Source organism: Scyliorhinus torazame, chromosome 9 (assembly GCF_047496885.1).
Source record: "Scyliorhinus torazame isolate Kashiwa2021f chromosome 9, sScyTor2.1, whole genome shotgun sequence".
Classification (NCBI taxonomy): domain Eukaryota; kingdom Metazoa; phylum Chordata; class Chondrichthyes; order Carcharhiniformes; family Scyliorhinidae; genus Scyliorhinus; species Scyliorhinus torazame.
The window spans coordinates 6,497,965-6,513,560 of NC_092715.1; the positions used below are offsets into that span (position 1 = coordinate 6,497,965).

The window sequence follows — 15,596 nt, forward strand, 5'->3', positions numbered from 1 at the left end:
CTGGGCGTGCTGGTCCACAGTTCCCTAAAGTGGCAACACAGGTGGCCAAGGTGATTAAGAAGGCGGATGGCGTGCTTGCCTTCATCAGCCGGGGCATTGAGTACAGGAGTTGGGAAATCATGTTGCAGCTGTATAAAACCTTGGTTAGGCCGCATTTGGAGTATTGCGGGCAGTTCTGGTCACCACATTATCAGAAGGACGTGGGAGCTTTGGAGAGAGGGCAAAGAAGGTTCACCAGGATGTTGCCTGGTCTCGAGGGTGTTGGCTATGAGGAGAGGTTGAATAAATTAGGATTGTTTTCACTGGAAAGACGGAGGCTGAGGGGAGACCTGATAGAGGTCTACAGAATTATGAGAGGCAGAGACAGGGTGGATAGTCAGAGGCTTTTGCCCAGGGTAGAGGAGTCAATTACAGGGGGCACAGGTTCAGGGTGAGAGGGGGGAGTTTAAGGGAGATGTGCGGGGTAAGTTTTTCACACAGAGAGTGGTGGGTGCCTGGAACGCGCTGCCAGAGGATGTGGTGGAAGCAGCACATTAGCAACATTTAAGAGGCATCTGGATGGGTCGATGAATAGGGAGAAAATAGAGGGCTACGGACCGAGTCAGGGCAGAGGTTTTGTTTTAGTTAGGGCATCATGATCGGCACAGTCCTGGGCGCCTCCATCATTGAGAGTGGGGATATTTGCGGAACACATCCAATCGATGAATAAGAAGGAAACGAAAATACAGGATAGCTGTATCAAATCAATGTATCAAATCAATGTATCAAATCCCATGCTGTACCTGTCCTGGGAGTGTTTGATGGGGACAGTGTAGAGGGAGCTTTACTCTGTATCTAACCCCATGCTGTACCTGTCCTGGGAGTGTTTGATGGGGACAGTGTAGAGGGAGCTTTACTCTGTGTCTTGCCCCGTGCTGTACCTGTCCTGGGAGTGTATGATGGGGACAGTGTAGAGGGAGCTTTACTCTGTATCTAACCCCGTGCTGTACCTGTCCTGGGAGTGTTTGATGGGGACAGTGTAGAGGGAGCTTTACTCTGTATCTAACCCCGTGCTGTACCTGTCCTGGGAGTGTTTGATGGGGACAGTGTAGAGGGAGCTTTACTCTGTATCTAACCCCGGGCTGTACCTGTCCTGGGAGTGTTTGATGGGGACAGTGTAGAGGGAGCTTTACTCTGTATCTAACCCCGTGCTGTACCTGTCCTGGGAGTGTTTGATGGGGACAGTGTAGAGGGAGCTTTACTCTGTATTTAACCCCGTGCTGTACCTGTCCTGGGAGTGTTTGATGGGGACAGTGTAGAGGGAGCTTTACTCTGTATCTAACCCCATGCTGTACCTGTCCTGGGAGTGTTGATGGGGACAGTGTAGAGGGAGCTTTACGCTGTGTCTAACCCCGTGCTGTACCTGTCCTGGGAGTGTTTGATGGGGACAGTGTAGAGGGAGCTTTACTCTGTATCTAACCCCGTGCTGTACCTGTCCGGGATTGTTTGATGGGGACAGTGTAGAGGGAGCTTTACTCTGTATCTAACCCCGTGCTGTACCTGTCCTGGGAGTGTTGATGGGGATAGTGTAGAGGGAGCTTTACGCTGTGTCTAACCCCGTGCTGTACCTGTCCTGGGAAAGTTTGATGGGGACAGTGTAGAGGGAGTTTTACTCTGTATCTAACCCCGTGCTGTACCTGTCCTGGGAGTGTTTGATGGGGACAGTGTAGAGGGAGCTTTACTCTGTATCTAACCCCGTGCTGTACCTGTCCTGGGAGTGTTTGATGGGGACAGTGTAGAGGGAGCTTTACTCTGTATCTAATCCCGTGCTGTACCTGTCCTGGGAGTGTTTGATGGGGACAGTGTAGAGGGAGCTTTTCTCTGTATCTAACCCCGTGCTGTACCTGTCCTGGGAGTGCTTGATGGGGACAGTGGAGAGGGAGATTTACTCTGTATCTAACCCTGTGCTGTACCTGTCCTGGGAGTGTTTGATGGGGACAGTGTAGAGGGAGCTTTGCTCTGTATCTAACCCCATGCTGTACGTGACCTGGGTGTGTTTGATGGGGCAGTTTAGAGGGAGTTTTACTCTGTATCTAACCCCGTGCTGTACCTGTCCTGGGAGTGTTTGATGGGGACAGTGTAGAGGGAGCTTTACTCTGTATCTAATCCCGTGCTGTACCTGTCCTGGGAGTGTTTGATGGGGACAGTGTAGAGGGAGCTTTTCTCTGTATCTAACCCCGTGCTGTACCTGTCCTGGGAGTGTTTGATGGGGACAGTGTAGAGGGAGCTTTACTCTGTATCTAACCCCGTGCTGTACCTGCCCTGGGAGTGTTTGATGGGGACAGTGTAGAGGGAGCTTTACTCTGTATCTAACCCCGTGCTGTATCTGTCCTGGGAGTGTTTGATGGGGACAGTGGAGAGGGAGATTTACTCTGTATCTAACCCCGTGCTGTACCTGTCCTGGGAGTGTTTGATGGGGACAGTGTAGAGGGAGCTTTGCTCTGTATCTAACCCCATGCTGTACCTGACCTGGGAGTGTTTGATGGGGCAGTTTAGAGGGAGTTTTACTCTGTATCTAACCCCGTGCTGTACCTGTCCTGGGAGTGTTGGTTGGGGTCAATGTAGAGGGAGCTTTACTCTGTATCTAACCCCGTGCTGTACCTGTCCTGGGAGTGTTGATGGGGACAGTGTAGAGGGGGCTTTAAGCTGTGTCTAACCCGTGCTGTACCTGTCCTGGGAGAGTTTGATGGGGACAGTGTAGAGGGAGCTTTGCTCTGTATCTAACCCCGTGCTGTACCTGCCCTGGGAGTGTTTGATGCGGACAGTGTGGAGGGAGCTTTACTCTGTATCTAACCCTGTGCTTTAGCTGTCCAGGGAATGTTTGATGGGGACAGTGTAGAGGGAGCTTTACTCTGTATCTAACCCCGTGCTGTGACTGTCCTGGGAGTGTTTGATGGGGACTGTGTAGAGGGAACTTTACTCTGTATCTAACCCCGTGCTGTATCTGTCCTGGGAGTGCTTGATGGGGACAGTGGAGAGGGAGATTTACTCTGTATCTAACCCTGTGCTGTACCTGTCCTGGGAGTGTTTGATGGGGACAGTGTAGAGGGAGGGAGCTTTGCTCTGTATCTAACCCCATGCTGTACCTGACCTGGGAGTGTTTGATGGGGCAGTTTAGAGGGAGTTTTACTCTGTATCTAACCCCGTGCTGTACCTGTCCTGGGAGTGTTTGATGGGGACAGTGTAGAGGGAGCTTTACTCTGTATCTAATCCCGTGCTGTACCTGTCCTGGGAGTGTTTGATGGGGACAGTGTAGAGGGAGCTTTTCTCTGTATCTAACCCCGTGCTGTACCTGTCCTGGGAGTGTTTGATGGGGACAGTGTAGAGGGAGCTTTACTCTGTATCTAACCCCGTGCTGTACCTGCCCTGGGAGTGTTTGATGGGGACAGTGTAGAGGGAGCTTTACTCTGTATCTAACCCCGTGCTGTATCTGTCCTGGGAGTGTTTGATGGGGACAGTGGAGAGGGAGATTTACTCTGTATCTAACCCCGTGCTGTACCTGTCCTGGGAGTGTTTGATGGGGACAGTGTAGAGGGAGCTTTGCTCTGTATCTAACCCCATGCTGTACCTGACCTGGGAGTGTTTGATGGGGCAGTTTAGAGGGAGTTTTACTCTGTATCTAACCCCGTGCTGTACCTGTCCTGGGAGTGTTTGATGGGGACAGTGTAGAGGGAGCTTTACTCTGTATCTAATCCCGTGCTGTACCTGTCCTGGGAGTGTTTGATGGGGACAGTGTAGAGGGAGCTTTTCTCTGTATCTAACCCCGTGCTGTACCTGTCCTGGGAGTGTTTGATGGGGACAGTGTAGAGGGAGCTTTACTCTGTATCTAACCCCGTGCTGTACCTGCCTGGGAGTGTTTGATGGGGACAGTGTAGAGGGAGCTTTACTCTGTATCTAACCCCGTGCTGTCCCTGTCCTGGGAGTGTTTAATGGGGACAGTGTAGAGGAAGCTTTACTCTGTATCTAACCCCGTGCTGTACCTGTCCTGGGAGTGTTTGGTGGGGACAGTGTAGCGGGAGCTTTACTCTGTATCTAATCCCGTGCTGTACCTGTCCTGAGAGTGTTTGATGGGGACAGTGTAGAGGGAGCTTTACTCTGTATCTAACCCCGTGCTGTACCTGTCCTGGGAGTGTTTAATGGGGACAGTGTAGAGGGAGCTTTACTCTGTATCTAACCCCGTGCTGGCCCTGTCCTGGGAGTGTTTGATGGGGACAGTGTAGAGGGAGCTTTACTCTGTATCTAACCCCGTGCTGTACCTGTCTTGGGAGTGTTTGATGGGGACAGTGTAGAGGGAGCTTTACTCTGTATCTAACCCCGTGCTGTACCTGTCCTGGGAGTGTTTGATGGGGACAGTGTAGAGGGAGCTTTACTCTGTATCTAACCCCGTGCTGTACCTGTCTTGGGATGGTTTGATGGGGACAGTGTAGAGGGAGCTTTACTCTGTATCTAACCCCGTGCTGTCCCTGTCCTGGGAGTGTTTAATGGGGACAGTGTAGAGGAAGCTTTACTCTGTATCTAACCCCGTGCTGTACCTGTCCTGGGAGTGTTTGATGGGACAGTGTAGAGGGAGCTTTCCTCTGTATCTAACCCCGTGCTGTACCTGTCCTGGGAGTGTTTGATGGGACAGTGTAGAGGGACCTTTACTCTGTATCTAACCCTGTGCTGTACCTGTCCTGGGAGTGTTTGATGGGGACAGTGTAGAGGGACCTTTACTCTGCATCTAACCCTGTGCTGTACCTGTCCTGGGAGTGTTTGATGGGGACAGTGTAGAGGGACCTTTACTCTGTATCTAACCCCGTGCTGTACCTGTCCTGGGAGTGTTTGATGGGGACAGTGTAGAGGGAGCTTTACTCTGTATCTAACCCTGTGCTGTACCTGTCCTGGGAGTGTTTGATGGGGACAGTGTAGAGGGAGCTTTACTCTGTATCTAACCCCGTGCTGTACCTGTCCTGGGAGTGTTTGATGGGGACAGTGTAGAGGGACCTTTACTCTGTATCTAACCCCATGCTGTACCTGTCCTGGGAGTGTTTGATGGGGACAGTGTAGAGGGACCTTTACTCTGTATCTAACCCTGTGCTGTACCTGTCCTGGGAGTGTTTGATGGGGACAGTGTAGAGGGACCTTTACTCTGTATCTAACCCCGTGCTGTACCTGTCCTGGGAGTGTTTGATGGGGACAGTGTAGAGGGACCTTTACTCTGTATCTAACCCCGTGCTGTACCTGTCCTGGGAGTGTTTGATGGGGACAGTGTAGAGGGACCTTTACTCTGTATCTAACCCTGTGCTGTACCTGTCCTGGGAGTGTTTGATGGGGACAGGGTAGAGGGAGCTTTACTCTGTATCTAACCCTGTGCTGTACCTGTCCTGGGAGTGTTTGATGGGGACAGTGTAGAGGGAGCTTTACTCTGTATCTAACCCCGTGCTGTACCTGCCCTGAGAGTGTTTGATGGGGACAGTGTAGAGGGAGCTTTACTCTGTATCTAACCCCGTGCTGTACCTGCCCTGGGAGTGTTTGATGGGGACAGTGTAGAGGGAGCTTTACTCTGTATCTAACCCTGTGCTGTACCTGTCCTGGGAGTGTTTGATGGGGACAGTGTAGAGGGACCTTTACTCTGTATCTAACCCCGTGCTGTACCTGTCCTGGGAGTGTTTGATGGGGACAGTGTAGAGGGACCTTTACTCTGTATCTAACCCCGTGCTGTACCTGTCCTGGGAGTGTTTGATGGGGACAGTGTAGAGGGACCTTTACTCTGTATCTAACCCTGTGCTGTACCTGTCCTGGGATTGTTTGATGGGGACAGTGTAGAGGGAGCTTTACTCTGTATCTAACCCTGTGCTGTACCTGTCCTGGGAGTGTTTGATGGGGACAGTGTAGAGGGAGCTTTACTCTGTATCTAACCCCGTGCTGTACCTGCCCTGAGAGTGTTTGATGGGGACAGTGTAGAGGGAGCTTTACTCTGTATCTAACCCCGTGCTGTACCTGCCCTGGGAGTGTTTGATGGGGACAGTGTAGAAGGAGCTTTACTCTGTATCTAACCCTGTGCTGTACCTGCCCTGAGAATGTTTGATGGGGACAGTGTAGAGGGAGCTTTACTCTGTATCTAACCCCGTGCTGTACCTGTCCTGGGAGTGTTTGATGGGGACAGTGTAGAGGGAGCTTTACTCTGTATCTAACCCCGTGCTGTTCCTGTCCTGGGAGTGTTTGATGGGGACAGTGTAGAGGGACTTTACTCTGTATCTAACCCCGTGCGGTACCTGTCCTGGGAGTGTTTGATGGGGTCAGTGTAGAGGGAGCTTTACTCTGTATCTAACCCCGTGCTGTACCTGTCCTGGGAGTGTTTGATGGGGTCAGTGTAGAGGGAGCTTTACTCTGTATCTAACCCCGTGCTGTACCTGTCCTGGGAGTGTTTGATGGGGACAGTGTAGAGGGAGCTTTACTCTGTATCTAACCCCGTGCTGTCCCTGTCCTGGGAGTGTTTGATGGGGACAGTGTAGAGGGAGCTTTACTCTGTATCTAACCCCGTGCTGTTCCTGTCCTGGGAGTGTTTGATGGGGACAGTGTAGAGGGAGCTTTACTCTGTATCTAACCCCGTGCTGTTCCTGTCCTGGGAGTGTTTGATGGGGACAGTGTAGAGGGAGCTTTACTCTGTATCTAACCCCGTGCTGTACCTGTCCTGGGAGTGTTTGATGGGGTCAGTGTAGAGGGAGCTTTACTCTGTATCTAACCCCGTGCTGTACCTGTCCTGGGAGTGTTTGATGGGGTCAGTGTAGAGGGAGCTTTACTCTGTATCTAACCCCGTGCTGTACCTGTCCTGGGAGTGTTTGATGGGGACAGTGTAGAGGGAGCTTTACTCTGTATCTAACCCCGTGCTGTCCCTGTCCTGGGAGTGTTTGATGGGGACAGTGTAGAGGGAGCTTTACTCTGTATCTAACCCCGTGCTGTTCCTGTCCTGGGAGTGTTTGATGGGGACAGTGTAGAGGGAGCTTTACTCTGTATCTAACCCCGTGCTGTCCCTGTCCTGGGAGTGTTTGATGGGGACAGTGTAGAGGGAGCTTTACTCTGTATCTAACCCCGTGCTGTCCCTGTCCTGGGAGTGTTTGATGGGGACAGTGCAGAGGGAGCTTTACTCTGTATCTAACCCCGTGCTGTACCTGTCCTGGGAGTGTTTGATGGGGACAGTGTAGAGGGAGCTTTACTCTGTATCTAACCCCGTGCTGTTCCTGTCCTGGGAGTGTTTGATGGGGACAGTGTAGAGGGAGCTTTACTCTGTATCTAACCCCGTGCTGTACCTGACCTGGGAGTGTTTGATGGGGACAGTGTTGAGGGAGCTTTACTCTGTATCTAACCCCGTGCTGTCCCTGTCCTGGGAGTGTTTGATGGGGACAGTGCAGAGGGAGCTTTACTCTGTATCTAACCCCATGCTGTACCTGTCCTGGGAGTGTTTGATGGGGACAGTGTAGAGGGAGCTTTACTCTGTATCTAACCCCGTGCTGTACCTGTCCTGGGAGTGTTTGATGGGGACAGTGTAGAGTGAGCTTTACTCTGTATCTAACCCCGTGCTGTACCTGTCCTGGGAGTGTTTGATGGGGACAGTGTAGAGGGAGCTTTACTCTGTATCTAACCCCGTGCTGTACCTGTCCTGGGAGTGTTTGATGGGGACAGTGTAGAGGGAGCTTTACTCTGTATCTAACCCCGTGCTGTACCTGTCCTGGGAGTGTTTGATGGGGACAGTGTAGAGGGAGCTTTACTCTGTATCTAACCCCGTGCTGTCCCTGTCCTGGGAGTGTTTGATGGGGACAGTGTAGAGGGAGCTTTACTCTGTATCTAACCCCGTGCTGTTCCTGTCCTGGGAGTGTTTGATGGGGACAGTGTAGAGGGAGCTTTACTCTGTATCTAACCCCGTGCTGTCCCTGTCCTGGGAGTGTTTGATGGGGACAGTGTAGAGGGAGCTTTACTCTGTATCTAACCCCGTGCTGTCCCTGTCCTGGGAGTGTTTGATGGGGACAGTGCAGAGGGAGCTTTACTCTGTATCTAACCCCGTGCTGTACCTGTCCTGGGAGTGTTTGATGGGGACAGTGTAGAGGGAGCTTTACTCTGTATCTAACCCCGTGCTGTTCCTGTCCTGGGAGTGTTTGATGGGGACAGTGTAGAGGGAGCTTTACTCTGTATCTAACCCCGTGCTGTACCTGACCTGGGAGTGTTTGATGGGGACAGTGTTGAGGGAGCTTTACTCTGTATCTAAACCCGTGCTGTCCCTGTCCTGGGAGAGTTTGATGGGGGCAGTGTAGAGGGAGCTTTACTCTGTATCTAACCCCGTGCTGTACCTGTCCTGGGAGTGTTTGATGGGGACAGTGTAGAGTGAGCTTTACTCTGTATCTAACCCCGTGCTGTACCTGTCCTGGGAGTGTTTGATGGGGACAGTGTAGAGTGAGCTTTACTCTGTATCTAACCCCGTGCTGTACCTGTCCTGGGAGTGTTTGATGGGGACAGTGTAGAGGGAGCTTTACTCTGTATCTAACCCCGTGCCAGGTCGACCCTGCAGTTTAATGTTCGTGTCCGGTAGTGTGAATTCGGCAGAGGTTTGGAAATTGGCAGCTTCACTGGAATTTGGACTGTCTGATTAGTCCCGTCACCAGAAACATTAACCAAACCTTTGTCCCTATTCTACTCTGATTCTGCACCAGTCTTGTACCTTTCCAGTTGTTTTTATTATTTCAGCCTTGCCGTTCTGATTTTGGTCTGAAGAGGAAAAGCTGGGTTGGGTGATGGTGGGGTTTGGAGGGTCTGTGTGTGGCAGTGGCAGCTCAATACTCTCTTCTTTCTGCTATTCCAGTCCTTCAGCATCAAATCAATCTACGAGACAGGGCGATCTAGAAACCAGCAACCTGGTGCCTGGGGGCAAAGAGGAGCAGAATCCTTTGGATTTCGGCGGCAGCGGTGCGCAGGGGCCTTCTGGGAGGTGAGTAGTGAATTTAAAAACCCTTACCTGGTCCCGTGTCTGTTCTTCTTTTCTGTTTTATTTGTTTTTATATAAGGCGGGAACCGGAAGTTCGACCAGCGGACCTCTGGGAAGTCCCCCTCCCCCAACCAATAAATTCTGGTGGAGAGGAAACCCGAGACACTACACGTGTAGTGTCTCCCACCCGTCCTCCTCCTCTAACCTAATAATAAGACCCATTGGTGTGAGGTAAGTGCCATATTATATTATTATTATATTATTAGCATTGTGCAGGTCAAGGTTCGGAGGTGGAGGAGCAGTCTCTGTCAGCGAGAGAACCTGAGAACATCTAAGACACTCAGAAGGTAAGTAAGTGATTTTTACTTATTTTTACTTTTATACCTTTTTTCAAATTGTGTGTCGGGGGGAAACTGAAGTGACATCACAGAAAAGCTGTGGCCCGAGTGGCTGGTTGGGATTCTACACTAAATTTTTAAAAATTTGAGTATTTGGTAACTATTAAACATAATAACTTAATTATAATTTAGAGGATATCTAAGCCAGAGATCGGAGAGTATTATAGTTAGCTATCACATTTCTATTAGAAATCTAGTGCTAGGAAACAGATAGTTGACAGTAACTTTGAAATTTAAAAAAAATATTTTTAAACAAAAGACAAATTTTAATTTTAATTAATTGACGCAATGTCAGTTAGAGGGGTGCTGTGCTCTGACTGTGAGATGTGGCAGGTCCGGGAGGCTTCCAGCGTCCCGGATGGCTTCATCTGCAGAAAGTGCACCCAACTGGAGCTCCTCACAGACCGCATGGTTCGGTTGGAGCAGCAATTGGATGCACTTAGGAGCATGCAGGTGGCGGAAAGCGTCATAGATCGCAGTTATGTAAATGTGGTCACACCCAAGGTGCAGGCAGAGAAATGGGTGACCACCAGAAAGGGCAGGCAGTCAGTGCAGGAATCCCCTGTGGTTGTCCCCCTCTCGAACAGATACACCCCTTTGGATACTGTCGGGGGGGATAGCCTATCAGGGGAAAACAGCAGCAGCCAGAGCAGTGGCACCACGGCTGGCTCTGATGTTCAGAAGGGAGGGTCAAAGCGCAGAAGAGTAATAGTAATAGGGGACTCTATAGTCAGGGGCACAGATAGGCGCTTCTGTGGATGTGAAAGAGACTCCAGGATGGTATGTTGCCTCTCTGGTGCCAGGGTCCAGGATGTCTCCGAACGGGTAGAGGGCATCCTGAAGGGGGAGGGCAAACAGGCAGAGGTCGTTGTACATATTGGTACTAACGACATAGGCAGGAAGGGGCATGAGGTCCTGCAGCAGGAGTTCAGGGAGCTAGGCAAAAAGTTAAAAGACAGGACCTCGAGGGTTGTAATCTCGGGATTACTCCCTGTGCCACGTGCCAGTAAGGCTAGAAATAGGAAGATAGAGCAGCTAAACACGTGGCTAAACAGCTGGTGTAGGAGGGAGGGTTTCCATTATCTGGACCACTGGGAGCTCTTCCGGGGCAGGTGTGACCTGTATAAGAAGGACGGGTTGCATCTAAACCGGAGAGGCATAAATATCCTGGCCGCGAGGTTTGCTAGTGTCACACGGGAGGGTTTAAACTAGTATGGCAGGGGGGTGGGCACGGGAGCAATAGGTCAGAAGGTGAGAGCATTGAGGGAGAACTAGGGAATAGGGACAGTGTGGCTCTGAGGCAGAGCAGACAGGGAGAAGTTGCTGAACACAGCGGGTCTGGTGGCCTGAAGTGCATATGTTTTAATGCAAGGAGCATTACGGGTAAGGCAGATGAACTTAGAGCTTGGATTACTACTTGGAACTATGATGTTGTTGCCATTACAGAGACCTGGTTGAGGGAAGGGCAGGATTGGCAGCTAAACATTCCAGGATTTAGATGTTTCAGGCGGGATAGAGGGGGAGGTAAAAGGGGAGGAGGAGTTGCGCTACTTGTTCGGGAGAATATCACAGCTGTACTGCGAGAGGACACCTCAGAGGGCAGTGAGGCTATATGGGTAGAGATCAGGAATAAGAAGGGTGCAGTCACAATGTTGGAGGTATACTACAGGCCTCCCAACAGCCAGCGGGAGAAAGAGGAGCAGATAGGTAGACAGAGTTTGGAAAAGAGTAAAAACAACAGGGTTGTGGTGATGGGAGACTTCAACTTCCCCAATATTGACTGGGACTCACTTAGTGCCAGGGGCTTAGACGGGGCGGAGTTTGTAAGGAGCATCCAGGAGGGCTTCTTAAAATAATATGTAGACAGTCCAACTAGGGAAGGGGCGGTACTGGACCTGGTATTGGGGAATGAGCCCGGCCAGGTGGTAGATGTTTCAGTAGGGGAGCATTTCGGTAACAGTGACCACAATTCAGTAAGTTTTAAAGTACTGGTGGACAAGGATAAGAGTGGTCCGAGGATGAATGTGCTAAATTGGGGGAAGGCTAATTATAACAATATTAGGTGGGAACTGAAGAACATAGATTGGGGGCGGATGTTTGAGGGCAAATCAACATCTGACATGTGGGAGGCTTTCAAGTGGCAGTTGAAAGGAATACAGGACCGGCATGTTCCTGTGAGGAAGAAAGATAAATATAGCAATTTTCGGGAACCTTGGATGACGAGTGATATTGTAGGCCTCGTCAAAAAGAAAAAGGAGGCATTTGTCAGGGCTAAAAGGCTGGGAACAGACGAAGCCTGCGTGGAATATAAGGAAAGTAGGAAGGAACTTAAGCAAGGAGTCAGGAGGGCTAGAAGTACGTACCGGTCAGGCAGGGAGGAAGGCGTCGAGCGAGGGAACTGTGGTTTACCAAAGAAGTGGAATCTCTTGTTAAGAGGAAGAAGGAGGCCTATGTGAAGATAAGGTGTGAAGTTTCAGTTGGGGCGATGGATAGTTACAAGGTAGCGAGGAAAGATCTAAAGAGAGAGCTAAGACGAGCAAGGAGGGGACATGAGAAGTACTTGGCAGGTAGGATCAAAGAAAACCCAAAAGCTTTCTATAGGTATGTCAGGAATAAGGCTGAAGTTAGAAACAGGAAAGGAGAGGTCACCCTGTTGGGAGTTTTTTTTTTATAGGCCTCCTAATAGTTCTAGGGATGTAGAGGAAAGGATGGCGAAGATGATTCTGGGTATGAGCGAAAGTAACAGGGTAGTTATTATGGGAGACTTTAACTTTCCAAATATTGACTGGAAAAGATATAGTTCGAGTACAATAGATGGGTCGTTTTTTGTACAGTGTGTGCAGGAGGGTTTCCTGAAACAATATGTTGACAGGCCAACAAGAGGCGAGGCCACGTTGGATTTGGTTTTGGGTAATGAACCAGGCCAGGTGTTGGATTTGGAGGTAGGAGAGCACTTTGGGGACAGTGACCACAATTCGGTGACGTTTACGTTAATGATGGAAAGGGATAAGTATACACCGCAGGGCAAGAGTTATAGCTGGGGGAAGGGCAATTATGATGCCATTAGACGTGACTTGGGGGGATAAGGTGAAGAAGTAGGCTGCAAGTGTTGGGCACACTGGATAAGTGGGGCTTGTTCAAGGATCAGCTACTGCGTGTTCTTGATAAGTGTGTACCGGTCAGACAGGGAGGAAGGCGTCGAGCGAGGGAAACGTGGTTTACCAAGGAAGTGGAATCTCTTGTTAAGAGGAAGAAGGAGGCCTATGTGAAGATGAAGTGTGAAGTTTCGGTTGGGGCGATGGATAGTTACAAGGTAGCGAGGAAGGATCTAAAGAGAGAGCTAAGACGAGCAAGGAGGGGACATGAGAAGTATTTGGCAGGAAGGATCAAGGAAAACCCAAAAGCTTTCTATAGGTATGTCAGGAATAAGCGAATGATTAGGGAAAGAGTAGGACCAGTCAAGGACAGGGATGGGAAATTGTGTGTGGAGTCTGAAGAGATAGGCGAGATACTAAATGAATATTTTTCATCAGTATTCACTCAGGAAAAAGATAATGTTGTGGAGGAGAATGCTGAGCCCCAGGCTCATAGAATAGATGGCATTGAGGTACGTAGGGAAGAGGTGTTGGCAATTCTGGACAGGCTGAAAATAGATAAGTCCCCGGGGCCTGATGGGATTTATCCTAGGATTCTCTGGGAGGCCAGGGAAGAGATTGCTGGACCTTTGGCTTTGATTTTTATGTCATCATTGGCTACAGGAATAGTGCCAGAGGACTGGAGGACAGCAAATGTGGTCCCTTTGTTCAAAAAGGGGAGCAGAGACAATCCCGGCAACTATAGACCGGTGAGCCTCACGTCTGTTGTGGGTAAAGTCTTGGAGGGGATTATAAGAGACAAGATTTATAATCATCTAGATAGGAATAATATGATCAGGGATAGTCAGCATGGCTTTGTGAAGGGTAGGTCATGCCTCACAAAACCTTATTGAGTTCTTTGAGAAGGTGACTAAACAGGTAGACGAGGGTAGAGCAGTTGATGTGGTGTATATGGATTTCAGCAAAGCGTTTGATAAGGTTCCCCACGGTAGGCTATTGCAAAAAATACGGAGGCTGGGGATTGAGGGTGATTTAGAGATGTGGATCAGAAATTGGCTAGCTGAAAGATGACAGAGGGTGGTGGTTGATGGGAAATGTTCAGAATGGAGTACAGTCACAAGTGGAGTACCACAAGGATCTGTTCTGGGGCCGTTGCTGTTTGTCATTTTTATCAATGACCTAGAGGAAGGCGCAGAAGGGTGGGTGAGTAAATTTGCAGACGATACTAAAGTCGGTGGTGTTGTCGATAGTGTGGAAGGATGTAGCAGGTTACAGAGGGATATAGATAAGCTGCAGAGCTGGGCTGAGAGGTGGCAAATGGAGTTTAATGTAGAGAAGTGTGAGGTGATTCACTTTGGAAGGAATAACAGGAATGCGGAATATTTGGCTAATGATAAAGTTCTTGGAAGTGTGGATGAGCAGAGGGATCTAGGTGTCCATGTACATAGATCCCTGAAAGTTGCCACCCAGGTTGATAGGGTTGTGAAGAAGGCCTATGGAGTGTTGGCCTTTATTGGTCGAGGGATTGAGTTCCGGAGTCAGGAGGTCATGTTGCAGCTGTACAAAACTCTGGTACGGCCGCATTTGGAGTATTGCGTACAGTTCTGGTCACCGCATTATAGGAAGGACGTGGAAGCTTTGGAGCGGGTGCAGAGGAGATTTACCAGGATGTTGCCTGGAATGGAGGGAGAATCTTATGAGGAAAGGCTGATGGACTTGAGGTTGTTTTCGTTGGAGAGAAGAAGGTTAAGAGGAGACTTAATAGAGGCATACAAAATGATCAGGGGGTTGGATAGGGTGGACAGTGAGAGCCTTCTCCCGCGGATGGAAATGGCTGGCACGAGGGGACATAGCTTTAAACTGAGGGGTAATAGATATAGGACAGAGGTCAGAGGTAGGTTCTTTACGCAAAGAGTGGTGAGGCCGTGGAATGCCCTACCTGCAACAGTAGTGAACTCGCCAACATTGAGGGCATTTAAAAGTTTATTGGATAAGCATATGGATGATAATGGCATAGTGTAGGTTAGATGGCTTTTGTTTCGGTGCAACATCGTGGGCCGAAGGGCCTGTACTGCGCTGTATCGTTCTATGTTCTATGTTCTAAGGCTTGCGCTCCAGAACTTGCTGCCCCCCATGGCCAAGCTGTTTGGCATACAACACTGGCATCTACCCGGGGTGGGCAAGGCCCCATCCCTAACAGCACTGTGGGTGCACCTACACTTCAGGAACTGCAGCGGTTCAAGAAGGTAGCACACCACCACCTTGTCAATGATAATTAGAGATGGACAATAAATACTGGCCGAGCCTGCAATTCCCACACCCCGTAAATGAATTTTTAAAAATCTCAACAAGCCCGGGTGGTGTGGAATCAGGATTTGGTTTGTGCAGTGACCCTCACAGGACACACGGGCCAGCTTGCTAATATTCCCATGTAGCTCGAGGAGTATGAGCGTCCCCAATAACTATGGGCGGGGTTACATTGTATATAAGGTTGACTAGAATGTAACAGCCAATGGGAGACAAAGGAGTGGTGACTTTCAACCGGGTGGTTATCACTGCTGCCTCACCGCGCTAGATACCCAGGTTCAATTTCAGCCGGGTGACTGTCCGGGTGCTCCGGTTTCCTCCCACAGTCCAAAGATGTGCAGATTAAGTAGATTGGCCATGATAAATTGCCCTTAGTGTCCAAAGGCAGAGTGCTCTTTCAGAGGGTCGATGTAGACTTGATGGGCCGAATGGCCTCCTTCTGCACTGGAGGAATTCTATGGTTCTTTGATTCAATGGGTCCAGTGTACACATTACTGTGTTAATAAATAAGTTTATCTTTGTTACTCGACTGACTCCTGTTTGCCGTAATTAAAGTTCTCGTTAGGACACGACTTTTACATATGTTGACAGGGACCATAGTGGTTCGTCACAAATATTTCCCTGACCCCCTGACCCAGCTAACAACCAGCATCAAAAAAACAACCAGTAACAACCAGAACAAAGAAAGATGGCGCCGGAGCGAGGCGACTTCTTGCAAGCTGTGCCCAGAATACCCTCTAATTCTATCTGTTACTCTCCTTCTATGACATATTCTGCATTCTCTCCTTCCTTCCCTATGTA

The 15,596-nt window shown here is 49.8% G+C and overlaps 1 protein-coding gene across 3 annotated transcripts in view; it reads left to right on the forward strand.

Annotated features, from left to right (window-relative positions):
- spef2 (sperm flagellar 2) overlaps positions 1-15,596 on the forward strand; it is a 941,194-nt gene that overhangs the window by 703,933 nt on the left and 221,665 nt on the right. For all 3 annotated transcript variants that reach the window (XM_072515585.1, XM_072515587.1, XM_072515586.1), the window contains one exon: positions 8,873-8,998. In XM_072515585.1, coding sequence (XP_072371686.1) covers positions 8,873-8,998 — 126 coding nt within the window. The remainder of the gene's footprint in view (positions 1-8,872; positions 8,999-15,596) is intronic.